Raw genomic sequence first — 27,894 nt, 5'->3', positions numbered from 1 at the left:
GAAAATAAATAAATGACTCTGTCAAATAAATAAATAAATAAGCTAAAATAAAATAAAACAAGTTCTTGTTCCTTTGCCAGTTCAATGAAGTAATCTTGCCTCCTCTGAGGCTCCAACTCAGGACCTTCAGATTATGAGACTGACGTGCTGCCTACTGCACTGAGGCAACTGAGAAGTGTTTTGTGTCCTCTACTATAGAGTTCTATAGGTTTTGGCAACCATAACTGTGCAATCACCATGCAATCAAAATATAGAACAATTATTTTACTCCCCAAAGCTTTTTTTTTTTTTTTTTTTTTTTTTTTGAGACGGAGTTTCGCTCTTGTTACCCAGGCTGGAGTGCAATGGCGCGATCTCGGCTCACCGCAACCTCCGCCTCCTGGGTTCAAGCAATTCTCCTGCCTCAGCCTCCTGAGTAGTTGGGATTACAGGCACGTGCCACCATGCCCAGCTAATTTTTGTATTTTTAGTAGAGACGGGGTTTCACTATGTTGACTAGGATGGTCTCGATCTCTCGACCTCGTGATCCACCCGCCTCGGCCTCCCAAAGTGCTGGGATTACAGGCTTGAGCCACCGTGCCCGGCCATCCCCAAAGCTTTTAAGAGCTCAGCCATAGCTAAATATATCTTCCTTTTGGGATCTGGTCCAAGTGCTATTCTCTTTCCTTCATTATATCATCCGGCGTTTCCCAGGAAGCTCTTGGCCCTCAAGCTGATGGGAATAAGGAGGCCACTGTGTTCTCAGTGTAAGGGAGAGGAATGGGTGCAGCACAGATAAAGTAATCCACCCATACTCTCAAAAGACTCTCAATCTGGGTAGGGACCCAGAGAGAAGGGGGAAGAAGCTGAAGGGAGCACTAGAGTCACTCCTGGTCTTGTAGGAGAGCCAAAGGGACTCCTCTGGTTCCTTGGTCCAGCCACTCTACCCTGTCTGAGCCTCTACACACACACTTTATTTTTCTTTCTTTCTTTTTCTTTTCTTTTTTTTTTTTTTTTTGAGATAGAGTTTTGCTCTTGTCACCCAGGCTGGAGTGCAGTGGTGTGATCTTGGCTCACTGCAACCTCTGCCTCCAGGGTTCAAGCGATTCTCCTGTCTCAGCCTCCTGAGTAACTGGAATTATGGCCATGTACCACCACACCTGCTAATTTTGGTATTTTTAGTAGAGATGGTATTTCAACATGTTGCCCAAGTTGGTCTCGAACTCTTAACCTAAGGTGATCCACCCATCTTGGCCTCCTAAAGTGCTGGGATTACAGGCATAAGCCACCGTACCAGGCCCAGACACTCATATAAAGTACACACATACAATTATTTACACACGCAAACACACAAACATAAATCTAGCATCTATAAGCACATAATATACATACATGATCACCACTGTGCACAAAGGCTTACTCACATAGAAATAAGCTCAAACAGGCTGAGCGTGGTGGCTCACATCTATAATCCCAGCAGTTAGGGAGGCCAAATAGGTGGATTGCCTGAGCTCAGGAGTTCCATACCAGCCTGGGCAACATGGTGAGAACATTGTTTCTACTAGAAATACAAAAATTAGGCCGGGCGCGGTGGCTCAAGCCTGTAATCCCAGCACTTTGGGAGGCCGAGGCGGGTGGATCACAAGGTCGAGAGGTCGAGACCAACCCGGTCAACATGGTGAAACCTCGTCTCTACTAAAAATACAAAAAATTAGCTGGGCATGGTGGCACGTGCCTATAATCCCAGCTACTCAGGAGGCTGAGGCAGGAGAATTGCCTGAACCCAGGAGGCGGAGGTTGCGGTGAGCCGAGATCGCGCCATTGCACTCCAGCCTGGGTAACAAGAGCGAAACTCCGTCTCAAAAAAAAAAAAAAAAAAAGAAGAAATACAAAAATTAGCTGGGTGTTGTGACACACACCTGTAATCCCAGCTACTCAGGAGGCTGAGGCAGGAGAACCACTTGAACCCAGGAGGCAGATGTTGCAGTGAACTGAGATAGTGTCACTGCAATTCAGCCTGAGCAACAGAGAGAGACTATGTCTGGAAAAAAAAAAAAAAAATCTCAAACCGAAATATACATGCTTACACATTGCTTCTGGGAAAGTTGCTTCTTGCATCACTTGGGCACATTGTCAGTAATTTGCTCCTTCTGTTGCTTTAACTTCATACTTCCTCATCATGGGTTATCACATGTAGCCTGAGGCTGACTATTCTTTTTTTTTTTTTTTTTGAGGCGGAGCTTCGCTCTTCTTACCCAGGCTGGAGTGCAATGGCGCCATCTCGGCTCACCGCAACCTCCACCTCCTGGGTTCAGGCAATTCTCCTGCCTCAGCCTCCCGAGTAGCTGGGATTACAGGCACGTGCCACCATGCCCAGCTAATTTTTTGCACCTTTAGTAGAGAGGGGGTTTCACCATGTTGACCAGGATGGTCTCGATCTGTCGACCTCGTGATCCAGCCGCCTCGGCCTCCCAAAGTGCTGGGATTACAGGCTTGAGCCACCACGCCCGGCTGAGGCTGACTATTCTTTGTGGCTTCTTTGTTGCTGTGGCTTATGGTAGATGAAGGGTAATGTCTAATTTTCAACTGATTTAGGGAGTTTGTGTTTGAGAGACGTGAGGAGCCTAATGTTGGCTTACCGGCAAGATATTGGAGGCTAGCGGGACACAGAGTATGGGAAAGCAAGGCATATGTGACTTCTTTTGTAAAGATGGGACAGAGATAGCTGAGGGCATCACTGCTTCCCTAGCTGTATTGGTGTTTCTAGTCTTAAGAAAGCCCATATTTAGGCTGGGCACAGTGGCTCATGCCTGTAATCCCAGCACGTTGGGAGGCTGAGGCAGGAGGATCACGAGATCAGGGGTTCGAGACCAGCCTGACCAATATGGTGAAACCCATCTCTACTAAAAATACAAAAATTAGCCAGGTATGGCAGCATGTGCCTGTAGTCTCAGCTACTCAGGAGGCTGAAGCAGAAGAATCACTTGAACCCAGGAGGCGGAGGTTGCAGTGAGCTGAGATCATGCCACCGTACTCCAGCCTGGGTGACAGAGCGAGACTCCATATCAAAATAAATAAATAAAAACAAAAATTAGCTGGGCGTGGTGGCACATGCCTGTAATCCCAGCTACTCAGGAGGCTGAGGCAGGAGAATTGCTTGAACTTGGGAGGCAGAGGTTGCAATAAACCAAGATCAAACCACTGCACTCTAGCCTGGGCAACCGAGCAAGACTCCATCTGAAAAAAAAGAAAAAAAAAAAAAAAAAAAGAAACAACCCCATATCTGTGAAGCTTATATTTTTCTGTACGATACAGGGAATTCATTTCTTATTTTATTTTATTTTATTTTATTTACTCAGTATGTTGAAACACAGGGGAATTCATTTCAATTGTATGTGGTGAACGCTTTTTTTTTTTTTGAGACAGAGTTTTGCTCTTGTTACCCAGGCTGGAGTGCAATGGCGCAATCTCGGCTCACCACAACCTCTGCCTCCTGGGCTCAGGCAATTCTCCTGCCTCAGCCTCCTGAGTAGCTGGGATTACAGGCACGCGCCACCATGCCCAGCTAATTTTTTTTTTTTTTTTTTTTTTTTTTTGAGACGGAGTTTCGCTCTTGTTACCCAGGCTGGAGTGCAATGGCGCAATCTCGGCTCACCGCAACCTCCGCCTCCTGGTCTCAGGCAATTCTCCTGCCTCAGCCTCCTAAGTAGCTGGGATTACAGGCACGCGCCACCATGCCCAGCTAGTTTTATTGTATTTTTAGTAGAGACGGGGTTTCGCCATGTTGACCAGGATGGTCTCGATCTCTCGACCTCGTGATCCACCCGCCTCGGCCTCCCAAAGTGCTGGGATTACAGGCTTGAGCCACCGCGCCCGGCTATAATTTTTTGTATTTTTAGTAGAGACGGGGTTTCACCTTGTTGACCAGGATGGTCTCGATCTATCGACCTCGTGATCCACCCGCCTCGGCCTCCCAAAGTGCTGGGATTACAGGCTTGAGCCACCGCGCCTGGCCTGTGGTGAACTCTTAATTGAGCATTGGTGAGAAAGGGTTAGGGCACTTGTGAGTTCATCAGCTGATGTGTTCTTGAATGCTATGCTGAGTTGGAGAGTAGACTATGACTGGGTAGAGTTGAGCTGACCCATGCTAGCATAGGTATAAACTATCTCTGGGAGGATTCACAAGGCATTGCTCATATTCACAGAAACAGGTATTTCTTAGTTGTTTTAATATTACATTTTTTTTTTTTTCCAAACAGAATCTCGCTGTGTCGCCCAGGTTGGAGTGCAATGGTGCAATCTCAGCTCACGGCAACCTCTGCCTCCCGGGTTCAAGCAATTCCTGTGCCTCAGCCTCCTCGGTAGCTGGCGTTAGAGACACATGCCACCATGCCATGCTAATTTTTGCGTTTTTTTTTTTTTTTTGAGACGGAGTTTCACTCTTGTTACCCAGGCTGGAGTGCAATGGCGCGATCTCGGCTCACCGCAACCTCCACTTCCTGGGTTCAGGCAATTCTCCTGCCTCAGCCTCCTGAGTAGCTGGGATTACAGGCACGTGCCACCATGCCCAGCTAATTTTTTGTATTTTTAGTAGAGACGGGGTTTCACCATGTTGACCCAGGATGGTCTCGATCTCTCGACCTCGTGATCCACCCGCCTCGGCCTCCCAAAGTGCTGGGATTACAGGCTTGAGCCACTGCGCCCGGCTGGATAAATTATTTTTTAAAACTACTATCTATTTTATTTAAGACACAGTCCCATTATGTTGCCCAGGCTGGTCTCAAACTCCTGGTCTTAAGCAATCCTCCTGGTCTTGAGCAAAACCCAAAGTCTTGGGATTACCAGCATTAGCATGAGCCACTATGCCTGGCTGAGGATAAATTCTTTAGCTTGATATTTTAATCCATTCCTCCTTCCTCTGTTCCCCTTCTTCCCCACCTGGTTTTATCCTTTTTAAACTCTCCATCTCCCATCTTAGTGTTAATGAATTAACATCTTAGTGTTAATAAATTACTTGTTGGTGCCTGAACATACCATTTTATCTATTGTTTCCTGTTGCACATACTGAGTTAAACATCTCTTCCTCCCCCACCCCACCCCCGCTTTTTTTACCTGAGAAACTCCTGTTGATCCTCTGGCACTTAGGTCAGAGTATATAGCTCCTTCTGGAAACCTTCCGTGACCATTCCCCAACCTGGAGAGATGTCCTCCTTCAGTGCTCTGTAACTGTTTTTGTTTTTTTTCTTTTTTTCAGCTAGAGCCTTGTTCTGTTGCCCAGGCTGGAGTGCAGTGGGGTGATCCCGGCTCACTGCAACCTCTGCCTCCTGGGTTGATTCTCTTGCCTCAGCCTCCCAAGCAGCTGGGACTACAGGTGCCCCCCACCACGCCCAACTAATTTTGTATTTTTAGTAGAGACAGGGTTTCACCATGCTGGTCAGGCTGGTCTCGAACTCCTGACCTCAAGTGATCCACCAGTCTTGGCCTCCCCAGGTATTACAGACATGAGCTGCTGCGCCCGGCCTCTGTGACTGTTTAACTCTCTAATCCCCCTCTACTGTCTCTGTGTCCCTAGCATGCAGGATACAGTGGAGCATCACCACGAATGGGCTTTTGGAAGCTACTTTCTACTCCCCTCTTTTCTCCCCCAAGTTCAGGCACGTTAGATATAGGGAGAAACAGGTGCTATGGCTCCATGTGATGATCGCTGTGACCTCTAGGCCAACCTCCCCAAGGGAACCAATATTTGAAAGAAGTACCCAGGAGAACCTAGGAGACAGCCTAGGCCAGGCATCCCGAAACTACGGCCCTCGGGCCGCATGTGGCCCCCTGAGGCCATTTATTCGGCTCCCTGTACTTCAGGAAGGGGCACCTCTTTCATCGGTGGTCAGTGAGAGGAGCACAGTATGTGGCGGCCCTCCAATGGTCTGAGGGACAGTGAACTGGCCCCCTGTGTAAAAAGTCTGGGGACGCCTGGGCCCTAGGCTCAGCCTTTGGGGAAGCCAGCTGCCTTCTACAACCCTTAGTGGCAGCCTGCCAGAGCAAACCTTAAGCGCACCTCTTTCTGGAACAATTATAATTATCTAGGCCGGGAGCAGTGGCTCATGCCTGTAATCCCAACACTTTGGGAGGCAGAGGAGGGTAGATTACCTGAGGTCAGGAGTTCAACACTAGCTTGACCAACATGTTGAAACTACTAAATACAAAAAATACAAAAAATTAGCTGGGCATGGTGGTGAGTGCCTGTAATCCTAGCTACTTGTGTGGCTGAGGCAGGAGAATCACTTGAATCCAGAAGGCAGAGGTTGCAGTGAGCCGCGCCATTGCACTCCAGCCTGGGCAACAAGAGCGAAACTCCGTCTTAAAAAAAAAAATCTGTAATATTTACTGAGTGACTTCCATGTTCCAGGCAGTATTCTCATTGCTTTACCTGTACTTGCATTTATCTTATGTAATTTTCTCAAAAACGATGATGCCTGGCACTTAGAGATTAAGTAACTTGCTCAAGGTCACAAGTAAATGATCTTCAGGATTGAAATCTGAGCTTTTTTTTCCAGAGCCCATGCTAGTAACCACTATACTTTTGTTGCCTTCCTGGCCTCTGATGTCCAGTTTCCAACAAAGACACATCTGCCTAGCTTCTATGGGAAATTGGAAGGTCCTATGATAAGGACCAATAGGTAAGTTTTCCTCTGCCTCTTTCCCATCTTCCTACAGGAAAACAGGTTTAGAGATGGATCTGAGAGTTTTCACAGGGTGAGGAGGAAGGGGAGCTCCCAAATGACAGGGGCCTCTGGAGGCTTCCAGAGAAAACAGGAGAGAGAACTCAGGAAAAGGCCAGGCTGGGAGATGGGAGTGGCGAGGAGCGGGGATGAGCGGGGAGCTGACCACAAGCCCAGGAGCCTAGATGAGGCTTTGTCTCAGACTCAGTGTAACCTTAGATAAGTCCTTGCTTCTTTCTGAGACTCAGTTTCCCCGTCTGTAAAATAAGAGTAAATACAAAACCGGCTGATCTGCCCCTGCCAAAAGAGGGGACAGGAGAAGGCCCTGTCTGGGGTCTAGGCTGACACGCTGCAGATAGGATTGGGTGGGCTTCCGAGCTCAGCCGTGCGACCCCATGCCCATGGCAAGGCCGCGCTAAGATCTCTGGTTGCTGGCTAGGTGGTTGGGGGAAGAGCATGCGCCAGGTGCCCGGCTCTGCAGGCTGCGCCCACTCTTCTCGCACCTCCTCAGTCCTCCCTAAAAGAGTCGCAGTCCCCGGGAGGGGTGGCAGTTGCGGGCGACCAAGCAGTCGCCGGCCACGATGCGGCGACCGCGGGAAGCTGCGGCCCGCGGGGCCCGAAGAGCATCACGTCATCCTTTCCGCCACGAGCCCGCCCCCTCCCGGACGGCGCCTGCGCAGGCGCGGCGGGAGAGGGGCCGCGGTGGGGGCTGTCCCCGCGCTTTCCGCCCTTCTTCAGGCTCGCTCGGGCCGCAGCGCTCTTGGCTAGCGGCAGCGGCGGCGGCGGCGGCGGCGGCGCAGAGGGGAGGGCGTCCAGGATGCGGCGCGGGGCGACCCGGTGCCCCCCCGCCCCGTCACGGCAGCCGCGGCGGCCAAGGGGACAGAGCCAGGGCTGGGGGCGGCGGCCCGAGCCGCGGTAGCGGCGGCGGCGGCGGCGGCGGCGGCGGCGGGAGGGGCGGCCTGAGGGCGGGCGGGCGGCCGCCGGGGTTGCGGGGGCTTCGTGCCGCTCCGCACGGCCCGGCCCGTCTCGGCCCCAGCGCCATGAGCGGCGGCGGCGGCGGCGGCGGGGGCTCGGCGCCCAGTCGCTTCGCGGACTACTTTGTCATCTGCGGACTGGACACCGAGACCGGGCTGGAGCCGGACGAGCTGTCGGGTGAGTGCGCGCGGAGCTCGGGGCCGCTTCACCGCTCCCGCTGTGGTGGGGGGACGCCTGCGGAAACCTCCCTTCAGCCCCGCTTTGTCCCGGGAGCGGGCGAGTGTCGGCCGGGAGGGCCGGGGCGGGCGCGGGCCAAGTGGGTGTTGGGCTGGATGGGGGAGACGGGATGAGGGGCGCTGAGCCTTGAGGGGTCCAGACCTACAGCCCGCTGCGCTGTGGGCGCGTCTTCGGCGACCAGAAAGAGGGAGGGTTGTGTTCTCAGTTTGGTGCAGGGTGAGTGACTTCGTATAAAATAAAGGAAAGCTTGTCCTCCAGTACTCATTAGGGAGGGAAGGCGTCCCACGTCCTAGTGAAAGTAAGTTCCACCCAGACTCAAAAAAAAAAGCCAAACAAAAACTTGGTGAGTTTGTCTGGCCTCTTCCCAGGAAGCCTGTGTTACCAGTTCCTCAAAACCGTTATAACCCAGCCCTGGGCTGGCCCCCCTGAGTTTTCCTACGGATTGCAGCTCTGCGCGTCTCGGTGGGACATGAATAAAGTGAACTTGGGCGGCACCAAGAAGAGTGGGAACTCCCTCAGCCCCGGAAAGGGCTTGTATCCCGGGGCCATGCTTTTTTTGAAAAGTAATTTGTGTCCTGTATGAGGCCAGACACGTTTTGTGAATAAAAGGGCAGCAGCCTAGTTGGAGAGCCTTGGTTGTGATGCGTTTCAGGTTATCTTTCAAAGAGAAAGCGATGGGAGGAGGGAAGATGGGGGGCCTGACCACATTTGGCACTCATTGCAGAAAGGTGTCAAACTTAGACAGTCCCCGTGAATTTTCCACTGCACCGTCATTGAAGTCTTTGAATTGCAGCCGTTTTGAAAATAAGTTTTTGTCTGGAGTGTCCAGTTAGTGGGTTTCAAGTGGTTGGAAGTTTGTTGGGCTGTACTTTAAAGTTGTGTCATTCTGATGAGGGAAACTCCTTTCCACTTTTCTGTCACTGTAAAGTTTCTCTCCCGAAAGTGCCCTTTATCCTCTTGACTAATCTTACTTTGCTTCAGAGGATGACAAGACAGTTTTGTTTTGTTTTTGGGCACCAGAAAAAGTCCAGTGTTTCTTATGAAAAAAAATTAGGCCGGGCGAGGTGGTTCACCACCCAGCGGCTCACGGGTAATCCCAGAACTTTGGGAGGCTGAGGTGGGCGGATCACTTGAGGTCAGGAGTTTGAGACCAGCATATGGTGAAACTCTGTCTCTACTGAAAATACAAAAATTAGCTGGGCGTGTTGGCACGGGCCTGTAATCCCAGCTACTCGGGAGGCTGAGGTGGGAGGATCGCTTTAACCCGGGAGTCAGAGGTTGCAGTGAGCTGAGATTGCGCCACTATACTCCAGTCTGAGTGATGGAGGGAAGCTCTGTCTGGGAAAAAAGATTAAAAAAAAAAAAAAAAAAAGATAAATTCATGCTTTAACAAGGTTAGAAAAAAATAAGCTATTTTCTCAAATTAATAGCAGGTGGAGAAAATATGAAGCAGTAATATAATTAATATTAGGCTTTTTGTTGGGATAGTTTTATTGTTTCTAATTTATTTTTAAAAAGTTTTAGTTTTGATGGGTACATAATTGTTCAAGTTCATCTTTTAAGGTCTTCAAATTCTTACCATACAGATGTTAATTTTTCATCTTTTTCATATGTATTAAGTTTGTGACTTGATGTAATTTTTGGAATTCGGTTCAGGGTATTGGTATTGGAAGGGACCTCAGATAGTAAAATGAGGCCCAGGAAGGACAGTAGGGCCTGCATACCACTAGTTAATTGCTTAGTCCAGTGCCCCTCTCATGAGGTTAAACTGCATCTCACTGGCCTGGCTGGAGGTCTTTAGAAAACATGAACATGTTGAGGAATATTAAAAAGCAACATAGCTGGGCGCGGTGGCTCAAACCTGTAATCCCAGCACTTTGGGAGGCCGAGGCGGGTGGATCATGAGGTCAAGAGATCGAGACCATCCTGGTCAACATGGTGAAACCCCGTCTCTACTAAAATACAAAACATTAGCTGGGCATGGTGGCGTGTGCCTGTAATCCCAGCTACTCAGGAGGCTGAGGCAGGAGAATTGCCTGAACCCAGGAGGTGGAGGTTGTGGTGAGCCGAGATCGCGCCATTGCACTCCAGCCTGGGTAACAAGAGTGAAACTCCACCTCAAAAAAAAAAAAAAAAAAAAAAAAGCAACATAATTCTTCTCAATAAAAGAAACTTTAAGGAGGTGAAATAAACCGTTGTTTTTTTATGCTGTACTTTTGATTGTCAAATTGTGTGAACACTTGGAATGAGAAAATAGAATGTTTTACAAATGATGGAGTATAAGAATGAAGCTGGGAAGTTAACTGTTAGCAAGAGCGTGAGTTTGGGGTAACATCCAGCTCTGCTATTGACTATCTCTGTGATAGGGAGCAAGTTAGAGATAACCCTGTCTGGGTCCTCATCTATAAAAAACAATGTAAATAAAAATAATCTTACCAAATAGACTCTCTGAAATGTTTAAAAATTGTCTTTCAACATTGACCTCAGGTGATATACCCGGCTTAGGCTCCCAATGGCTGGGAAAATAAAAACTGTCTTTCAATATTTCATTAAAAGGGATTAATATTTCTTTTAATGAATATGTGTTAATTATCTGGCTTTTTGGCAAGCTAAAATTATATCCCTATGAAAGTTTATTGGGATAATAAAGAAAGGGGGATGAGTTGTATAAAATGTGTAAAGAAGGGTATTTTCTGTTTTTTAAAATGCAGTTGCAGTATCCAATAGCTGGCCTTAGAGTATGCACTGTATGAATTTTTTTCCCTCCTTCATTTAATTTCTGGTGGGTTGGTAGGGGAATCTGAACTATCCAGAGGGAATCTGTTTTTGTGTGTGTGTGTGTTTTTTGATACACAGTCTCACTCTGTCGTCAGGGCTGGAGTGCAGTGGCATAATCTTTGCTCACTGCAACGTCTGCCTCCCAGCCTCCCAGGTTCAAGCAATTCTCCTGCCTCAGTCTCCTGACTAGCTGGGATTATGAGCTTGGGCTACCATGCCTGGCTAATGTTTGTATCTTTAGTAGAGATGGGATTTCACTATGTTGGCCAGGCTAGTCTCAATTTCCTGACCTCAAGTGATCCACCCACCTCAGGCTCCCAGAGTGCTGGGATTATAGGCGTGAGCCACTGTTCCCAGAGGGAATCTTTGAATAAAACAAAACAGAATACAAATAGCTCCTTGCGGGTTCTTCCTGAGACTCTCTAGGGTGCATTTTCTCTCCTCAGCCTGCCTTGTAGCTCCCAAACTGATGATGTGATACTCAGTGAAACTGCAGGAAATTGTAATTTGCACCCAGGTTCTCCAAGAAGGTATGGAATCTCTAAGAAGGTACACTCCACACAAATTAACTTACATAGCTCAGGTAGCAGTTACATTCTTAAAAAGTGAACCCAGAGTAAGCAAATCAAAGATACTCAGTGTTCCTTCTTGTTTTGTGGAGGAAGGTTAAGATTCATTCCTCTCTGCAGCAAATAAGCATAGAGGCTGGGCGCAGTAGCTTACACCTGTAATCCCAGTACTTTGAGAGGCTGAGCTGTGAGGATTTCTTGAGCCCATGAGTTTGAGACCAGCCTGGGCAACACGGCAAGACCTTGTCTCTACAGAAAATACAAAAAATTAGCTGGTTGTGGTGGCATGTGCCTGTGGTCCCAGTTGCTCAGGAGGCTGAGGTGAGAAAGTCACTTGAACCTAAGAAGCAGAGGTTGCAGTGAGCTGAGATTGTGACATTGCACTCCAACCTGAGCAACAGAGTGAGACACTGTGTTAAATAGACAAATATAACTAAAAAAAAAAAAAAAAAATTAAAAAACCCCAAAGAAGCATAGAGCTTGCTGTGTTTAATATAGATGGAGATAATTGGGTTTTATAGGAATCTCTTTCTGTCACCTCTTTCCCTTTCTTGCAGACCCAGTGTTTAGGCAGGTAACGTAATTCTTTATGGTACAAGGAGTTGAGGAAGGTGTGAAAATTAATTTTGTTTTCTGCATGAGGAAGTTCTTTGGATTGGAAGGAGAAGAAGCACAAGTAATCTATGAATGAAGCACAACTTTAGCCACCTTTAGGATATGGTGTCTGCTTGTTGGCTTTTTGAACTTGTCAGCTAGGTAAGCAAATCTGGAAGAATTGCTTCTGATTTATGTTTTCCATTATTTCTGGCATATCCTAAGTGGGGAGGCAGATGGTAGTGGTGTTCAGTTTCTTTTTCTACCTCTCTGATGAGCAAATGTCCTGGTGTATCTTCTTTTTCTTTGTTTCTTCTTATGATCCCCACCTCAGGAGAAGGCTTTACCATGAAATGGGGTTCATGAGTTTATTTTCCTTGTCTCTGCTTGAGAATTAAGATTCCCAAATGCTTGTGACCTGTTTCTTACCTTGGAATCTGTAAGTTCCTCTGAGCTGATCTGTACCTAGCATTGAGATATTAAGTATCTTAGGTTTTTTCATCTGGTACTCCAGTTTTCCCAGGCTCTGGGCAGAGGCTTTTGCCAGGAATTGAAGAGAAGAGGGTAAGGATAAGGATAGATGGGAGACTGGCCAGTGTCCTGTATGAACTAAGTTAGAAAACAGAATACACTGAAATAGTCTCTGTCTGTTTATCTCTCTCTCTTTTTTTGAAGACGGGGTTTCACCATGTTGGTCAGGCTGGTCTTGAACTCCTGACCTCAGGTGATCCGCCCGCCTTGGCCTCCGAAGTGCTTGGATTACAGGCATGAGCCACCGCGCCCCTTCTTTTTTTTTTTGAGAGATGGAGTCCTCCTCTATTACCCAGGCTGGGGTGCGGTGGCATGATCTCAGCTCACTGCAACTTTTACCTCTCCGGTTCAAGCGATTCTGAGCCTCAGCCTCCTGAGTAGCTGGGGCCATAGGTGTGCACCACCACACCTGCCTAATTTTTGTATTTTTATTTTTTGAGATGGAGTCTTACTCTGTCGCCCAGGCTGGAGTGCAGTGGCGCGATCTTGGCTCAGTACAACCTCCGCCTCCAAGGTTCAAGTAATTCTCCTGCCCTCAGCCTTCTGAATAGCTGGGATTTCAGGCATGTGCCACCACACCTGGCTAACTTTTGTATTTTTAGTAGAGACGGGGTTTCACCATGTTGATCAGGCTGATCTCGAACTCCTGACCTCATAATTCACCTGCCTCGGCCCTCAAGGTGCTGGGATTACAGGCATGAGCCACCGTGCCCGGCCTAAGTTTTGTATTTTTAGTAGAGACAGGGTTTTGCCATGTTGGTCAGGCTGGTCTCGAACTCCTTACCTCAGGTGATCTACCCGTGTCACCCTCCCAAAGTATTGGGATTACAGGTGTGAGCCACTTCACCTGGCCTGAAATAGTCTCTTAATGTCACCTTTAGAAGAAAGAGGGGCCAGGTGCAGTGGCTCACACCTGTAATTCCAATTACAGGAGGCAGGAGGATTGCTTGAGGCCAGGTGTTTGAGATCACCTTGGCCAGTATAGCAAGACCCTGTTTTTTGGTTTTTTGTTTTTTTTGAGATGGAGTTTTGCTCTTGTTACCCAGGCTGGAGTGCAGTGGCATGATCTTGGCTCACTACAACTTCTGCCTCTCAGGCTCAAGTGATTCTCTTGCCTCAGCCTCCCAGGTACCTGGGATTACAGGCATGTACCACCATGCCTGGCTAATTTTGTATTTTTAGTAGAGATGGTGTTTCACCATGTTGGGCAGGCTGCTCTTGAACTCCTGACTTAAGGTAATCTGCCTGCCTTGGGCCCGCTAAGTGCTGAGATTACAGATGTGAGCCACTGTGCCCGGCCTAATACCCTGTTTCTACAAAAAATAAAAATAATTAGAAAAGAAAGATGACTGTCTAGGAAAGCTAGAGGACTAGGCAGGTCATACTCTTCCTTAGCTATATTAAGCAGTGAAATTAGAACTTTAAAATCAGCTGGGCATGGTGGTTTATGCCTGTAATCCCAGCACTTTGGGAGGCCAAGGCTGGTGGATCATGAGGTCAGGGGTTTGAGACCAGCCTGGCCAAGATGGTGAAACCCTGTCTCTACTAAAAATATAAAAATAAGCCTGGCGCGGTGGCACACACCTGTAATCCCAGCTACTCAGGAGGCTGAGGCAGGAGAATCACTTGAACCCAGGAGGCGGAGGTTGCAGTGAGCCACGTTCGTGCCATTGCACTCCAGCCTGGGCAACAGAGTGAGACTCCATCTCAGAAAAAAGAAAAAAGAAAAGAAAGAACTTCAAAATAATTCCGTGTCAATCATGAAAGCACCCTTAGCAATTATGTGAAGTTCTGATTTGACAGATGAGAAAACTGAGGCCCTGAGAAAATAGGAGAATGTTTGTCTCCCTTGCCACATTTCGTTCTTCTTTTCTGCTACTTGAGTGATATTTTGCATGCTTTGCAGACATTTGATGACTGGTGGAGGTGAGGGGAACAAGTAAAAAATTTGTCTGGCAGGGCAGGAACAGACATAATGGTAGTTTTTTCTAATCCAGCTGTCTGTTTCACGTTAAGAAAGAATACTTTGGGCTGGGCACAGTGGCTCACGCCTGTCATCCCAGCACTTTGGGAGGCCAAGGCGGGTGGATCATGAGGTCAAGAGATCGAGACCATCCTGGTCAACGTGGTGAAACCGGTCTCTACTAAAAATACAAAAAATTAGCTGGGCATGGTGGCACATGCCTGTAATCCCAGCTACTCGGGAGGCTGAGGCAGGAGAATTGCCTGAACCCAGGAGGCAGAGGTTGCGGTGAGCCAAGATCGTGCCATTGCACTCCAGCCTGGGTAACAAGAGGGAAACTCTGTCTCAAAAAAAAAAAAAAAAGAAAGAAAGAATACTTTGTGTGGACTAGGTGTGGTGTGTGGTGGCTCATGCCTGTAATCCCAGCCCTTTGGGAGGCTGAGGTGGGTAGGTCACTTGAGGTCAGGAGTTCGAGACCAGCCTGGCCAACATGGTGAGACCCCATCTCTAGTAAAAATACAAAAATTAGCCAGGCATGGTGACACACACCTATAATCCCAACTACTTGGGAGGCTGAGGCAGGAGAATCGATTGAACTTGGGTTGGGGATGGCCGGGCGCGGTGGCTCAAGCCTGTAATCCCAGCACTTTGGGAGGCTGAGGTGAGTGGATCACGAGGTCAAGAGATCGAGACCATCCTAGTCAACATGGTGAAACCCCGTCTCTACTAAAAATACAAAAAATTAGCTGGGCATGGTGGCGCGTGCCTGTAATCCCAGCGACTCAGGAGGCTGAGGCAGGAGAATTGCCTGAACCCAGGAGGCGGAGGTTGCGGTGAGCCGAGATTGCACCATTGCACTCCAGCCTGGGTAACAAGAGCAAAACTCTGTCTCAAAAAACAAACAAACAGGGCCGGGCGTGGTGGCTCAAGCCTGTAATCCCAGCACTTTGGGAGGCCGAGGCGGGTGGATCACAAGGTCGAGAGATCGAGACCATCCTGGTCAACATGGTGAAACCCCGTCTCTACTAAAAATACAAAAAATTAGCTGGGCACGGTGGTGCGTGCCTGTAATCCCAGCTACTCGGGAGGCTGAGGCAGGAGAATTGCCTGAACCCAGGAGGCGGAGGTTGCGGTGAGCCGAGATCGCGCCATTGCACTCCAGCCTGGGTAACAAGAGCGAAACTCCGTCTCAAAACAAACAAACAAACAAACAAACAAACAAACAAACGAACCTGGGTTGGGGACGTTGCAGTGAGCCAAGATTGCACCACCACACTCCAGCCTGGGCGACAAGGCGAGACTTAGTCTTGAAAGAAAAATGAAAGAATACTGTGTGTGATTATCATTCACACACACACACACACACATACACACACACTCACACTCCCTCTCCCTCTCTCTCTCTCTCTCTACATATATATATATATATATATATATATATATGTATTTTTTTTTTTTTTTAAGTGACAAAGTCTTGCTCCACTGTTCAGGCTGGAGTGCAGCGACAGGATCATGACTCACTGCAGCCTCAACTTCCAGGCTTATAGCTTTATCTTCTGTTATAAATTTCACACTTAAGGAAGCATTGAGGGCCAGACATGGTGGCTTACACCTGTAATCCCAGTGCTTTGGGAGGCCAAGGCAGGCAGATCACCTGAGACCAGCCTGACCAACATAGTAAAACCCTATCTCTACTAAAAATATAAAAATCAGCCAGGCGTGGTGGTGGGTGTCTATAATCCCAGCAGGAAAATCACTTGAACTAGGAGGTGGAGGTGAGCTGAGATGGTGCCAGTGCACCAGCCTGAGTGACCTGGTCTAAAAAGAAGAAAGGAAACACAGCATTGACATGAATAGAACAAAGAACTCTAGTATCTCTCTTAGCCAGATTCACTGATTGTTAAGGTTTTGCCCCATTTGCTTTATCACTTATATGTGTGTCCATATATAAACAAATAACTTGCCGGGTACGGTGGCTCAAACCTGTAATCCCAGCACTTTGGGAGGCCGAGGCGGGTGGATCACAAGGTCGAGAGATCGAGACCAACCTGGTCAACATGGTGAAACCCCGTCTCTACTAAAAATACAAAAAATTAGCTGGGCATGGTTGCTCGTGCCTGTAATCCCAGCTACTCAGGAGGCTGAGGCAGGAGAATTGCCTGAACCCAGGAGGCGGAGGTTGCGGTGAGCCGAGATCGCGCCATTGCACTCCAGCCTGGGTAACAAGAGCAAAACTCCGTCTCAAAAAACAAACAAACAAACAAACAAAAAAACAAATAACTTAATATTGAGATATAATTCATATACCATACAATTCACTTGTTTAATTCAGTGATTTTTAATTTGTTTGCAGAGTTTTCCAATCACACTGCAATAAATTTTGGGATATATTGATCATTCTCCCCTGAAAACCTGTACCCGTTAGCAGTTACTCCTCATTTTCTCTCAACTCTCTAACCCTGAACCCTAGGCAACTATTCATCTACTTTCTATCTCTATAGATCTGCCTGTATTGACATTTCATATAAATGGAATAATATATGTTGTCTTGTTACTGGCTTCTTTCACTTAGCATAATGTTTTCAAGATTCACTCATGTGGCATGTATCAGTATGTCATTCCTCTTTATGGCAAAATAATATTCCATGGTATGAATATACAACATTTTATTTATCCATTAGTAGATTGCAATGGTGCGATCTTCGCTCACTGCAATCTTGGCCTCCCAGGTTGAAGCAATTCTCCTCTCTCAGCCTCCTGAGTAGCTGGGACTGTATACAGGCATGCACCACCATGCCCAGCTAATTTTTGTATTTTTTACTAGAGATGGAGTTTCATCATATTGGACAGGCTGGTCTCAAACTCCTAACCTCATAATCCTCCCTCTTTGGCCTCCCAAAGTGCTGGGATTACAGGCATGAGCCACTTCACCTGGCCAACTAAGACTTTTTTTTTTTTTTTTTTTTGAGACGGAGTTTCGCTCTTGTTACCCAGGCTGGAGTGCAATGGCGCGATCTCGGCTCACTGCAACCTCTGCCTCCTGGGTTCAGGCAATTCTCCTGCCTCAGTCTCCTGAGTAGCTGGGACTGCAGGCATGCGCCACCACGCCCAGCTAATTTTTTTGTGTTTTTAGTAGAGACGGGGTTTCACCATGTTGACCAGGATGGTCTTGATCTCTTGACCTCATGATCCACCTGCCTCAGCCTCCCAAAGTGCTGGGATTACAGGCTTGAGCCACCGCACCTGGCTTTTTTTTTTTTTTTTTTTTTTAATAGAGACGGCGTTTCACCATGTTGGTCAAGCTGGTCTTGAACTCCTGACCTCAGGTCATCCACCTGCCTTGGCCTCCCAAAGTGCTGGGATTACAGGCCTGAGCCACTGCACCCGGCCAAGACTTTTAAATAAAGACTTCTTATTTAGCAGAAGAAAAGGCTCCTTTACATCCCCAGAGATGAAGTAGCTATAAAAAGTTTGATAAGCCATTTACAAACTGGGAGTCAGTATGGACTAAACTTAATTTTCATCTTCCTCTACCAGTCTGGTTGATTCTGCTCAGATTCGTGTGGTCGTTTTATAAAGGCATCTCTGCTCTGAAGCCCAGATTACTAGCTGCAGCAAAACTCAAAATCTTATGGCTTAGCTCAGACATCTGTGGATACTTCCAGAAGTCAAGGCTACTGTAGTAAGGAGACTTCTTAGGTTATGTGTTTTCTTTTTTTCGGTAGAACAAGTAAGAAGTCAGGAAATGAGACCCACACACAGAAAACAATTACAGAGTAGCCCAAGGCAGTTAAAATATAAGCTAAATTTGGTTGAGGGGGTGGAGGGGTGGGGAGAGAGAGCGAGCGAGAGAGCGAGAGAGCACGCGCACGCGAGTGGGCGAGCAAGAGCAGGCTGGAGTGTAATGGTGCTTTCATGGCTTACCACAGCCTCTGCCTCCTGGGTTCAAGTGATTCTCCTTTCTCAGCCTCTTGAGTAGCTGGGATTACAGGCATGTGCTACCATACCCGACTAATTTTATATTTTTAGTAGAGGCAGGGTTTCTCCATGTTGGGCAGGCTGGTCTCAAACTCCCGACCTCAGTTGAGGTCCCAAAAGTACTCCGCCTCCCAAAGTACTGGGATTACAGCATGAGCCACTGTGCCCAGCTTCATTGTTTTTTTTTGAGACAGGGTCTGACCCTGTTGCCCAGGCCAAAGTGCAGTGGTGCAATCATGATTCACTGCAACCTCGACCTCCTGGGCTCAGGTGATCCTCCCATCTCAGCTTCCAGGTAGCTGGAACTAAACCACTACACCTGGCTGATTGGCCCAGGCTGCTCTTGAACTCCTGGGCTCAAGTGATCTGCCCACCTTGCCCTCCCAAAGTGCTGGCATTACAGGTATGACCCACCGCACCTGGCTGCCTAATTTTTATTTAATATTTTTGTAGAGATGGGGGTCTCACCATCTTGCCCAGGCTGGCCTTGAACAACTTGAACAGCGATACTCCTGACTTGGCCTCCCAAAGTGCTGGGATTATAGACATGAGCCTTTGTGCCTGGCTAAGACTATATTCTTAGAACATAAGAGAGCCGGGCGCGGTGGCTCAAGCCTGTAATCCCAGCACTTTGGGAGGCTGAGGCGGGTGGATCACGAGGTCAAGAGATCGAGACCATCCCGGTCAACATAGTGAAACCCCGTCTCAACTAAAAATACAAAAAATTAGCTGGGCATGGTGGCGCGTGCCTGTAATCCCAGCCACTCAGGAGGCTGAGGCAGGAGAATTGCCTGAACCCAGGAGGCGGAGGTTGTGGTGAGCCCAGATCGAGCCATTGCACTCCAGCCTGGGTAACAAGAGCAAAACTCCGTCTCAAAAAAAAAAAACAAAAAAAAAAAACATAAGAGAACCTGACTTGACTCCATCAGGTACAAAGGATCACATTGAGATTAGTGGATTTTACTTTTTTTTTTTTTTTTTTAAATACAGGGTTTCACCATGTTGGTCAGGCCGGTCTCAAACTCCTGACTTCAGGTGATCCACCTGCGTTGGCCTCCCAAAGTGCTGGGATTACAGGCATGAACCACCATACCCGGCCTAGTGGATTTTACTTTAATGATACTGGGGCTCTTCAACTCTCTTCTTAGGAGGAAATCCTGAGTCACAGTGTTTGATGCTTAAACCAAATTATTTTAGAGTCTGCTCAGCCCTTCCTTCCTTCCTAGGTTAAAAATAAAGTTTTCTTTGCCTAAAGCCTCCTTTGATAACACCCTTTTCCAGTCCTACATCCTTTTATAAGCTTGTTTTTTGGCTATCTCTGTTGGAAGGTATACTTGGGGTTGGCCCAGCTTCTAAATTCCTGTTGTGGCCAGGTGTGGTGGATCATGCCTGTAATCCCAGCACTTTGGGAGGCAAAGTGGGGGAGGATGGCTTTAGGCCAGGGGTTTGATACCATCCTGGCCAACATGGCGAGACCCTGTCTCTACAGAAAATAGAAAAATTAGCCCAGCGTAGTGGCATATGTCTGTGGTTCCAGCTACTTGGGAGGCTGAGGTTGGAGGAACAGCTGAGTCCAGGGAGGTTCAGGCTGTGATGAACCATTATTGTGCCACTGCACTCCAGCCTGAGCAGTAGGGTGAGACACTGTCTCAAAATCGAAAACCAAAAAATAACAACAACAACAAAATCCTGTTGCTATCCATTGATTTGAATTCCTGTCAGGTGGTCTTAGAGGTCTCTCAGGAACCTGGGTACACATGGAGGAACCTATACTTGATATGTTTTAGTTCCTGCTAAAGATGGCCTAGTGTCTAATGAGAAAGAGGCTTGCCTTTCAGAAGCTGCTGACTTCCTTGTGGAATTCAGTGTTTTTTATTTTTGAGATGGAGTTTCCCTCTTGTTGCTCAAGCTTGAGTGCAGTGGTGTGATCTTGGCTCACCACAACCTCCGCTTCCCAGGTTCAAGCGATTCTTCTGCCTTAGCCTCCTGAGTAACTGGAATTACAGGCATGCGCTACCATGCCCGGCTAATTTTTTGTATTGTTAGTAGAGACAGGGTTTCTCTATGTTGGTCAAGATGGTCTCGAACTCCCGACCTCAGGTGATCCCGCCTGCCTCGGCCTCCCAGAGTGGTGGGATTACAGGCGTGAGTCACTGCGCTGGCCTGTTTTTGTCTTTGAGATGGAGCCTCACTCTGTTGCCCAGGCTGGAGTGCAGTGGTGCAGTCTCGGCTACTGCAACCTCTGCCTTCAAGGTTCAAGTGATTCTCCTGCCTCAGCCTCCCAAGTAGCTAGGACTACATGCACTGACCACCACAGATAATTTTTGTATTTTTAGTAAAGACAGAGTTTTCACTGTGTTGGCCAGGCTGGTCTTGAACTCCTGACCTCAGGTGATCCACCCACCTTGGCCTCCCAAAGTCCTGGGATTACAGGCGTGAGCCACTGTGCCTAGCCAAATTCAGTGGTGATTAAACACAGGCTATTACTGCCAAATTTTTAGATTTAGTTCTTTTTTTTTTTGAGACAGAGTCTTGCTCTGTAGCCCAGGATGGAGTGCAGTGGTGCAATCTCGGCTCACTGCAACCTCCGCCTCCCAGGTTCAAGTGATTCTTCTGCCTCAGCCTCCTGAGTAGCTGGGACTACCAGCGCACAACCACCAAGCCTGGCTAATTTTTTGTATTTTTAGTAGAGACAAGGTTTCATTGTGTTATCCAGGATAGTCTCGATCTCCTGATCTCATGATCTGCCTGCCTCGGCCTCTCAAAGGGCTGGTATTACAGGCGTTAGCCACAGTGCCATTCCCAAGTTCTTTTTTTTTTTTTCTTTTTTTTTTGAGACGGAGTTTCGCTCTTGTTACCCAGGCTGGAGTGCAATGGCGCGATCTTGGCTCACCACAACCTCTGCCTCCTGGGTTCAGGCAATTCTCCTGCCTCAGCCTCCTGAGTAGCTGGGATTATAGGCACGCGCCACCATGCCCAGCTAATTTTTTTTGTATTTTTAGTAGACATGGAGTTTCACCATGTTGACCAGGTTGGTCTTGATCTCTCGACCTTGTGATCCACCCGCCTCGACCTCCCAAAGTGCTGGGATTACAGGCTTGAGCCACCGCGCCCGGCCCATTCCCAAGTTCTTAAAAATTATTAAGTGAAGCAGATGTTAGTCAGATGCCACATTCCAAATGTCCTGTGTTTGCTGATTTTAGTCTGGAGTATGTAGAATCCTTGGTTGAGTCTTATGAGTGGCAGAATTCTGGCATGGAAAATGAGAGTATGTGCCAGACAGATGTTCAGTTGTTTTCAGTATGCCTCCATGAGATCAGATATAACTCAAGAAATAAGATGGCAGTAGGTATAGTTTAGATCATTGTGTTTCTCAAATATTGTGGTTTCTTTAATATTTGCTTGTTGTCATACATGAAATCTCTTGTAGAGCTTCCTGTTAAAAGAGTACCAGGCTAGTAATTTTTATTTTTCATTTTTTGTTGTTTATTATGTGATGAGTAAGTCAGGTTAAAATTTTGCTAGGCTATCTGTGGTCTGCTTTAAACCGTGTCTACTAGTTTGGTAAGCCTAAAATGCTTTCATCGAATGCTGAGAGGCCTAAGCAGTGAAAAGTCTGTAGAGATTTCTCTCATTGATCTTCATTCCTCTGAGTGTGAGATTCCTGGATTCCTTCCCTCCCCCACCCTCCCTCTCTCCTTCCTTCCTTCCTTCCTTCCTTCCTTCCTTCCTTCCTTCCTTCCTTCCTTCCTTCTTTTCCTTCCCTCCTTCCCCCTCCCCACCTTTCTTTCCTTTTTTTCTTGGAATCTTACTCTGTTGTCCACGCTGGAGTGCAATGGTGATATCTTGGCTCACTACAACTTCTGGCTCCCAGGTTCCAGTGATTCTACTGCCTCAGCCTTCCAAGTAGCTGGGATTACAAGCGCCCTCCACCATGCCCAGCTAATTTTTGTATTTTTAGTAGAGACGGTTTTCAGCATGTTGGTCAGGCTAGTCTCAAACTCCTGACCTCAGATGATCTACCCATCTCGGCCTCCCCAAGTGCTGGGATTATAGGCATGAACCACCGTGATGGCCAGGATTCCTTGATTTCTTTTCTTTTCTTTTCTTTTCTTTTCTTTTCTTTTCTTTTCTTTTCTTTTCTTTTCTTTTCTTTTCTTTTCTTTTTCTGTTTTCTTTTCTTTTCTTTTCTTTTCTTTTTTTGAGATGGAGTTTCGCTCTAGTTACCCAGGCTGGAGTGCAATGGCGCAATCTTGGCTCACGCAACCTCCGCCTCCTGGGTTCAGGCAATTCTCCTCCTGCCTCAACCTTCTGAGTAGCTGGGATTACAGGCACGTGCCACCACGCCCAGCTAATTTTTTGTATTTTTAGTAGAGACGGGGTTTCACCATGTTGATCAGGATCGTCTCGATCTCTTGACCTCGTGATCCACCTCGTGATCCACCCGCCTCGGCCTCCCAAAGTGCTGGGATTACAGGCTTGAGCCACCGCGCCCGGCCCTTCCGTGATTTCTTAACTATTCCAGTTGGCCAAGCAATGCGTGTACATTTGTTTTTTCTTTTTGTTTTTTGAGAAAGAGTCTTGCTCTTGTTGCCCAGGCTAGAGTCCAGTGGTGCAATATCTGCTCACTGCAACCTCCGCCTCCTGCGTTTAAGTGATTCTCCTGTGTCAGCCTCCCAAGTAGCTAGGATTGCAGGCATGTGCCACCACGCCCACTAATTTTGTATTTTTATTAGAAACTGGGTTTCTCCATGTTGGTCAGGCTGGTCTCGAACTCCTGACCTCAGATGATCTGCCCACCTTGGCCTCCCAAAGTGCTGGGATTACAGGCGTGAGCCACTGAGTCTGGGGAACATTTGTTTATATTGGTCACAGCATCAAAAAATGTCGGAGGTAGAAGTCAGAGATAGTTCAAGCCACCACATTTCGCAGATGGTAATGATTAATATTTGTAAATAACTTTGTAGTTTTACAATGTACTTTTAAATGATTTTTAATTTTTTTAGCTCCACTTGAAATAAATTTTTTTTATCCAGTGTTACTCACCAAGTTAGAAACATCTGTTATTCTGCCACTGGCTTGCTTTTGAAGAAAAAAAAAAAAAAAAAAGAAACGTCTGTTAGAATCCAGATCTTCTGTCTACTGTCTATTATTATTATTATTATTTTTAATTATAGATGTGGGAAAACTGAAGCAGTCACGTAATCATTGAAATGCAGAGCTGTAGGTTGGCCTCTTTGTGGTTCAGTCTGCAGCCCACATTGCAGTAGAGGAGCTGTGTCAGGAGAGGAGGCATGTCGCTTGTTTTCACAATTGTAGTCAACAACAACGGTTGTTATTTTCCTCTTTCCCCACTCTTTATCAGTTCTGGAAATGTTTTTCTTAGACTAGATAGTTACTAGGGGTTTGCTTCTAAGCAACCTTTTTTTTTTTGTTGGTGATGGTTTTGGGATGTTTTATGCTTTTTGCCTGAGTCTGTTTTCTTTGAAGGAAAAAGAAGATTTGCATCTGCTAACCTCAGAAATCCCTCAGTGTAACCTATAATTTGCATGCTTTTCGGTTGTAGTTTGGGAGCTGGCTGTGACTTCTGATTAGCCATATTCTTGATAATAAAATGATGTGGAAAACACCTAAGAAACTTTTAGTATTTTTTTTTTTTTTTTTTTTTTTTGAGATGGAGTTTCGCTCTTGTTACCCAGGCTGGAGTGCAATGGCGCGGTCTCGGCTCATCGCAATCTCTGCCTCCTGGGTTCAGGCAATTCTCCTGTCTCAGCCTCCTGAGTAGCTGGGATTACAGGCATGCACAACCATGCCCAGCTAATTTTTTGTATTTTTAGTAGAGATGGGATTTCACCATGTTGACCAGGATGGTCTCGATCTCTTGACCTCGTGATCCACCTGTCTCGACCTCCCAAAGTGCTGGGATTACAGGCTTGAGCCACCGCGCCCGGCTTTTTTTTTTTTTTTTTTTAAAGGCATGAACACAGAAGAGGAAATGTTCTAAAAGTAATTATTGGGCCATGCATGATGGCTCAATCCTGTAATCTTAGCACTTTGGGAAGCTGAGGTAGGAGGATCCCTTGAGCCCAGGAGTTTGAGGCTAGCTTAGGCAACATTTAGTGAGCCACTGTCTCTACAAAAAATTTTAAAATGAGACTGGGTGTGGTGGCTCACTCTTGTAATCCCAGCACTTTGGTAGGCCAAGGCGGGCAGATCATGAAGTCAGGAGATTGAGACCATCTTGACTAACATGGTGAAACCCCATTTCTACTAAAAATACAAAAAAATTAGCTGGGTGTGGTGGTGCGCACTTGTAATCCCAGCCACTCTGGAGGCTGAGGCAGGAGAATCACTTGAACCTAGGAGGCGGAGGTTGCAGTGAGCCAAGATCACACCATTGCACTCCAGCTTGGGTAACAAGAACAAAACTCCTTCTCAAAAAATAAAAATAAAAAATAAGCTCGGTGGGCTGGCATGTGCCTCAGCTCCAGAGGCTGAGTAGGAGGATTGTTTGAGCTTGGGAGGTCCTGGCTGCAATAAGCTGTGATTGAGCCACTGCATTCCAGCCTGGGCAACAGAGCAAGACCCTGTCTTAAAAACAAACAAAAAAAGAAATAATAATCACAGGCCACGATTGTAAGACAATAAATGGATAAACCTGATTTGGCAGTTCCTCAAGGATCTAGAAATAGAAATACCATTTGACCCATCAATCCCATTACTGGATATATACCCAAAGGATTATAAATCGTTCTGTTATAAAGACACATGGACACTTATGTTCATTATGGCACTGTTTACAATAGCAAAGACCTGGAACCAACCCAAATGCCCATCAGTGATAGACTGGATAAAAAAAATGTGGCACAGATACACCATGAAATACTATGCAGCCATGAAAAAGGATGAGTTCATATCCTTTGCAGGGGCATGGATGAATCTGTAAACCATCCTTCTCAGCAAACTGACACAAGAACAGAAAACCAAACACTGAATGTTCTCATTCATAGGTGGGTGTTGAACAATGAGAACACATGGACACAGGGAGGGCAACATCACACACTGGGGTCTGTCGAGGGTGGGGAGCTAGGGGAGGGATAGCAGCGGGTGGAGAGATTGGGGAGGGATAGCATTGGGAGAAATAACTAATGTAGGTGATGGGGGTTGGGGGAATGGAGGCAGCAAACCACCATGGCATGTGTATACCTATGTAACAATCCTGCACAATCTGCAGATATACCCCGGAACTTAAAGTATTAAAAAACAATTGCATGCTTTTTTGGTTAGAATACATTAGAATTACTTTCCAGGAATGTCAGAGGACTTGGTTCTTTTTTTAGGTGTGTCATCTCTGATGCCTTTTTATTCCTTTTTGTAGTTTTAGAGTAATGGTCCTCTAACAATGTTGTAGCCTAGTTGTGAAGATAGGTACTAATTTTGGGGTATATTGTTATATTGTTGAAGAAAACTAAACATTTTATTTTAGGTAAGTTAGGTATGTAAACCAAAAGTAAAATCCTAAGCCCCTAAACTGATTGAATGGACACCCCACTTGTCTAAGGGGACCCCAGAGAAACCTGAAAAACTAAATTTCCAGGCCATAACTCAAAGGGAGTTTTGGCCATCCATTATTACACTCCTCCTCTTTTGCCCCTCTCCTTTTGGAATGCAGTGGCTCAATCACGCTCACTGCAGCCTGGACCTCTCAGGTTCAAGTTATCTTCCCAGTCAGCCTCTGGGTAGTTGGGACCAGAGGCACATGCCACTACGCCCTGCTCTTTTTTTTTTTTGAGATGGACTCTCATTCTGTCGCCAGGCTGGAGTGCAGTGGTGCAACCTTGGCTCACGGCAACCTCTGCCTCCTGGGTTCAAGTGATTCTCCTGCCTTAGCCTCCTGAGTAGCTGGGACTACAGGTCTACAGGTGCATGCCACCACGCCTAGCTAATTTTTGCATTTTTTTTTTTTTTTTTTTTTTGAGATGGAGTCTTTTTTTTTTTTTTTTGAGACGGAGTTTTGCTCTTGTTACCCACGCTGGAGTGCAATGGCGCGATCTCGGCTCACCGCAACCTCCGCCTCCTGGGTTCAGGCAATTCTTCTGCCTCAGCCTCCTGAGTAGCTGGGATTACAGACACGCGCCACCATGCCCAGCTACTTTTTTGTATTTTTAGTAGAGACGGGGTTTCACCATGTTGACCAGGATGGTCTCGATCTCTTGACCTCGTGATCCACTTGCCTTGGCCCCCCAAAGTGCTGGGATTACAGGCTTGAGCTACCGTGCCCAGGTGGGAAGAATTTTAAGATGTTATCCTTAATTTGTGTGGGGAAAGCAAACATCTCTGTAACTAATTTCCTTGGCCGTTGTTTTAGGCTACTGTCTTGTTTAGTCACTTCTAGGGCTAGCTAGGGCACTGGAATTTTCCTTGAAGGAACTCACACTTTTCCTTTATTTCCATGCTTGGGGTGTACAGGCCCCTAAAAAGGGGGTCCCTGCTCCATCTCATAGTCAGGTAGGCAAATTTCTTAGCTTTGGTAGAACACAGCTTTATATAGTAGGTGCTTAATGAATATTTGTTGTATTAATTATGAAAAGATAGGTCAGGCTTGGTGGCTCATGTCTGTAATCCCAGCACTTTGGGAGGCTGAGGAGGGTGGATCACCTGAGGTCAGGATTTTGAGACCAGCCTGGCCAACATGGTGAAACCCCATCTCTATTAAGAATACAAAAATTAGCTGGGTGTAGTGCTGCATGACCGTAGTCCCAGCTACAGGAGGCTGAGGTAGGAGAATTGTTTGAACTTGGGAGGTGGAGGTTGCATTGAGCTGACATTGCACCACTGCACACTCCAGTCTGGGGGACAGAGTGAGACGCCCTCTGAAAAAAAAAAAAAAAAAAAAAGAAAAAAAAATAGAGGCTGCCTATTCAGATTTTTTTTTTTCTCCTTAAGATGGAGTCTTGCTCTGTTGTCTAGACTGGAGTGTAGGGGTAGATATCAGCTCACTGCAGCCTCCACCTCCTGGGTTCAAGCAACCCTCCTTCCTCAGCCTCCCTAGTAGCTGGGATTACAGATGTATACTACCATGCCTGGCTAATTTCTGTAGTTTTAGTAGAGATGGGGTTTTGCCATGTTGGCCAGGCTGGTCTCAAACAACCAACCTTGTGATCCACTTGCTTCAGGCTCCCAAAGTGCTGGGATTACAAGCGTGAGCCACCGTGCCCGGCCTTGGAAATTACCTTAGTCAGTTTATGCTGTCATAGCAGAATACTACAGACTGGGTAATTTAAAATGAAAGAAATTTATTTCTCATTGGGCACAGTGGCTCACGTCTGTAATCCCAGCACTTTGGGAGGCCAAGGAGGGTGGCTTGAGTCCAGGAGTTTGAGACAGCCCGGGCAACATGGTGAAACTCTGTCTCTACCAAAATAGAAACAAAAATTAGCTGGGCCTGGTGGCGTGTGCCTGTAGTTTCAGATCCTCAGGAGGCTGAGGTGGGAGGATCTCTTGAGCCCAGGAAGGGGTGGTTGCAGTGAGCCAAGATAACCACTGTTCTCTTCCCTGAGTTACACAGTGA

The 27,894-nt window shown here is 47.0% G+C and overlaps 1 protein-coding gene across 4 annotated transcripts in view; it reads left to right on the top strand.

The window, feature by feature from the left end:
• Window positions 1-7,403: 7,403 nt before the first annotated feature.
• DENND5A (DENN domain containing 5A) overlaps window positions 7,404-27,894 on the top strand; it is a 131,825-nt gene continuing 111,334 nt past the window's right edge. For 3 of the 4 annotated variants that reach the window (XM_039470496.2, XM_039470495.2, XM_039470497.2), the window contains exon 1: window positions 7,404-7,850. In XM_039470496.2, the coding sequence (XP_039326430.1) occupies window positions 7,739-7,850 (112 nt within the window). In that variant the 5' untranslated portion in view covers window positions 7,404-7,738. The remainder of the gene's footprint in view (window positions 7,851-27,894) is intronic. The other variant, XM_039470498.2, reaches the window with a different exon arrangement.

The sequence above is a fragment of the Saimiri boliviensis genome, chromosome 6, assembly GCF_048565385.1.
Source record: "Saimiri boliviensis isolate mSaiBol1 chromosome 6, mSaiBol1.pri, whole genome shotgun sequence".
NCBI lineage: Eukaryota > Metazoa > Chordata > Mammalia > Primates > Cebidae > Saimiri > Saimiri boliviensis.
The sequence above is the reverse complement of the archived record's forward strand: the minus strand, read 5'-3'. Positions and strand labels throughout refer to the sequence as shown.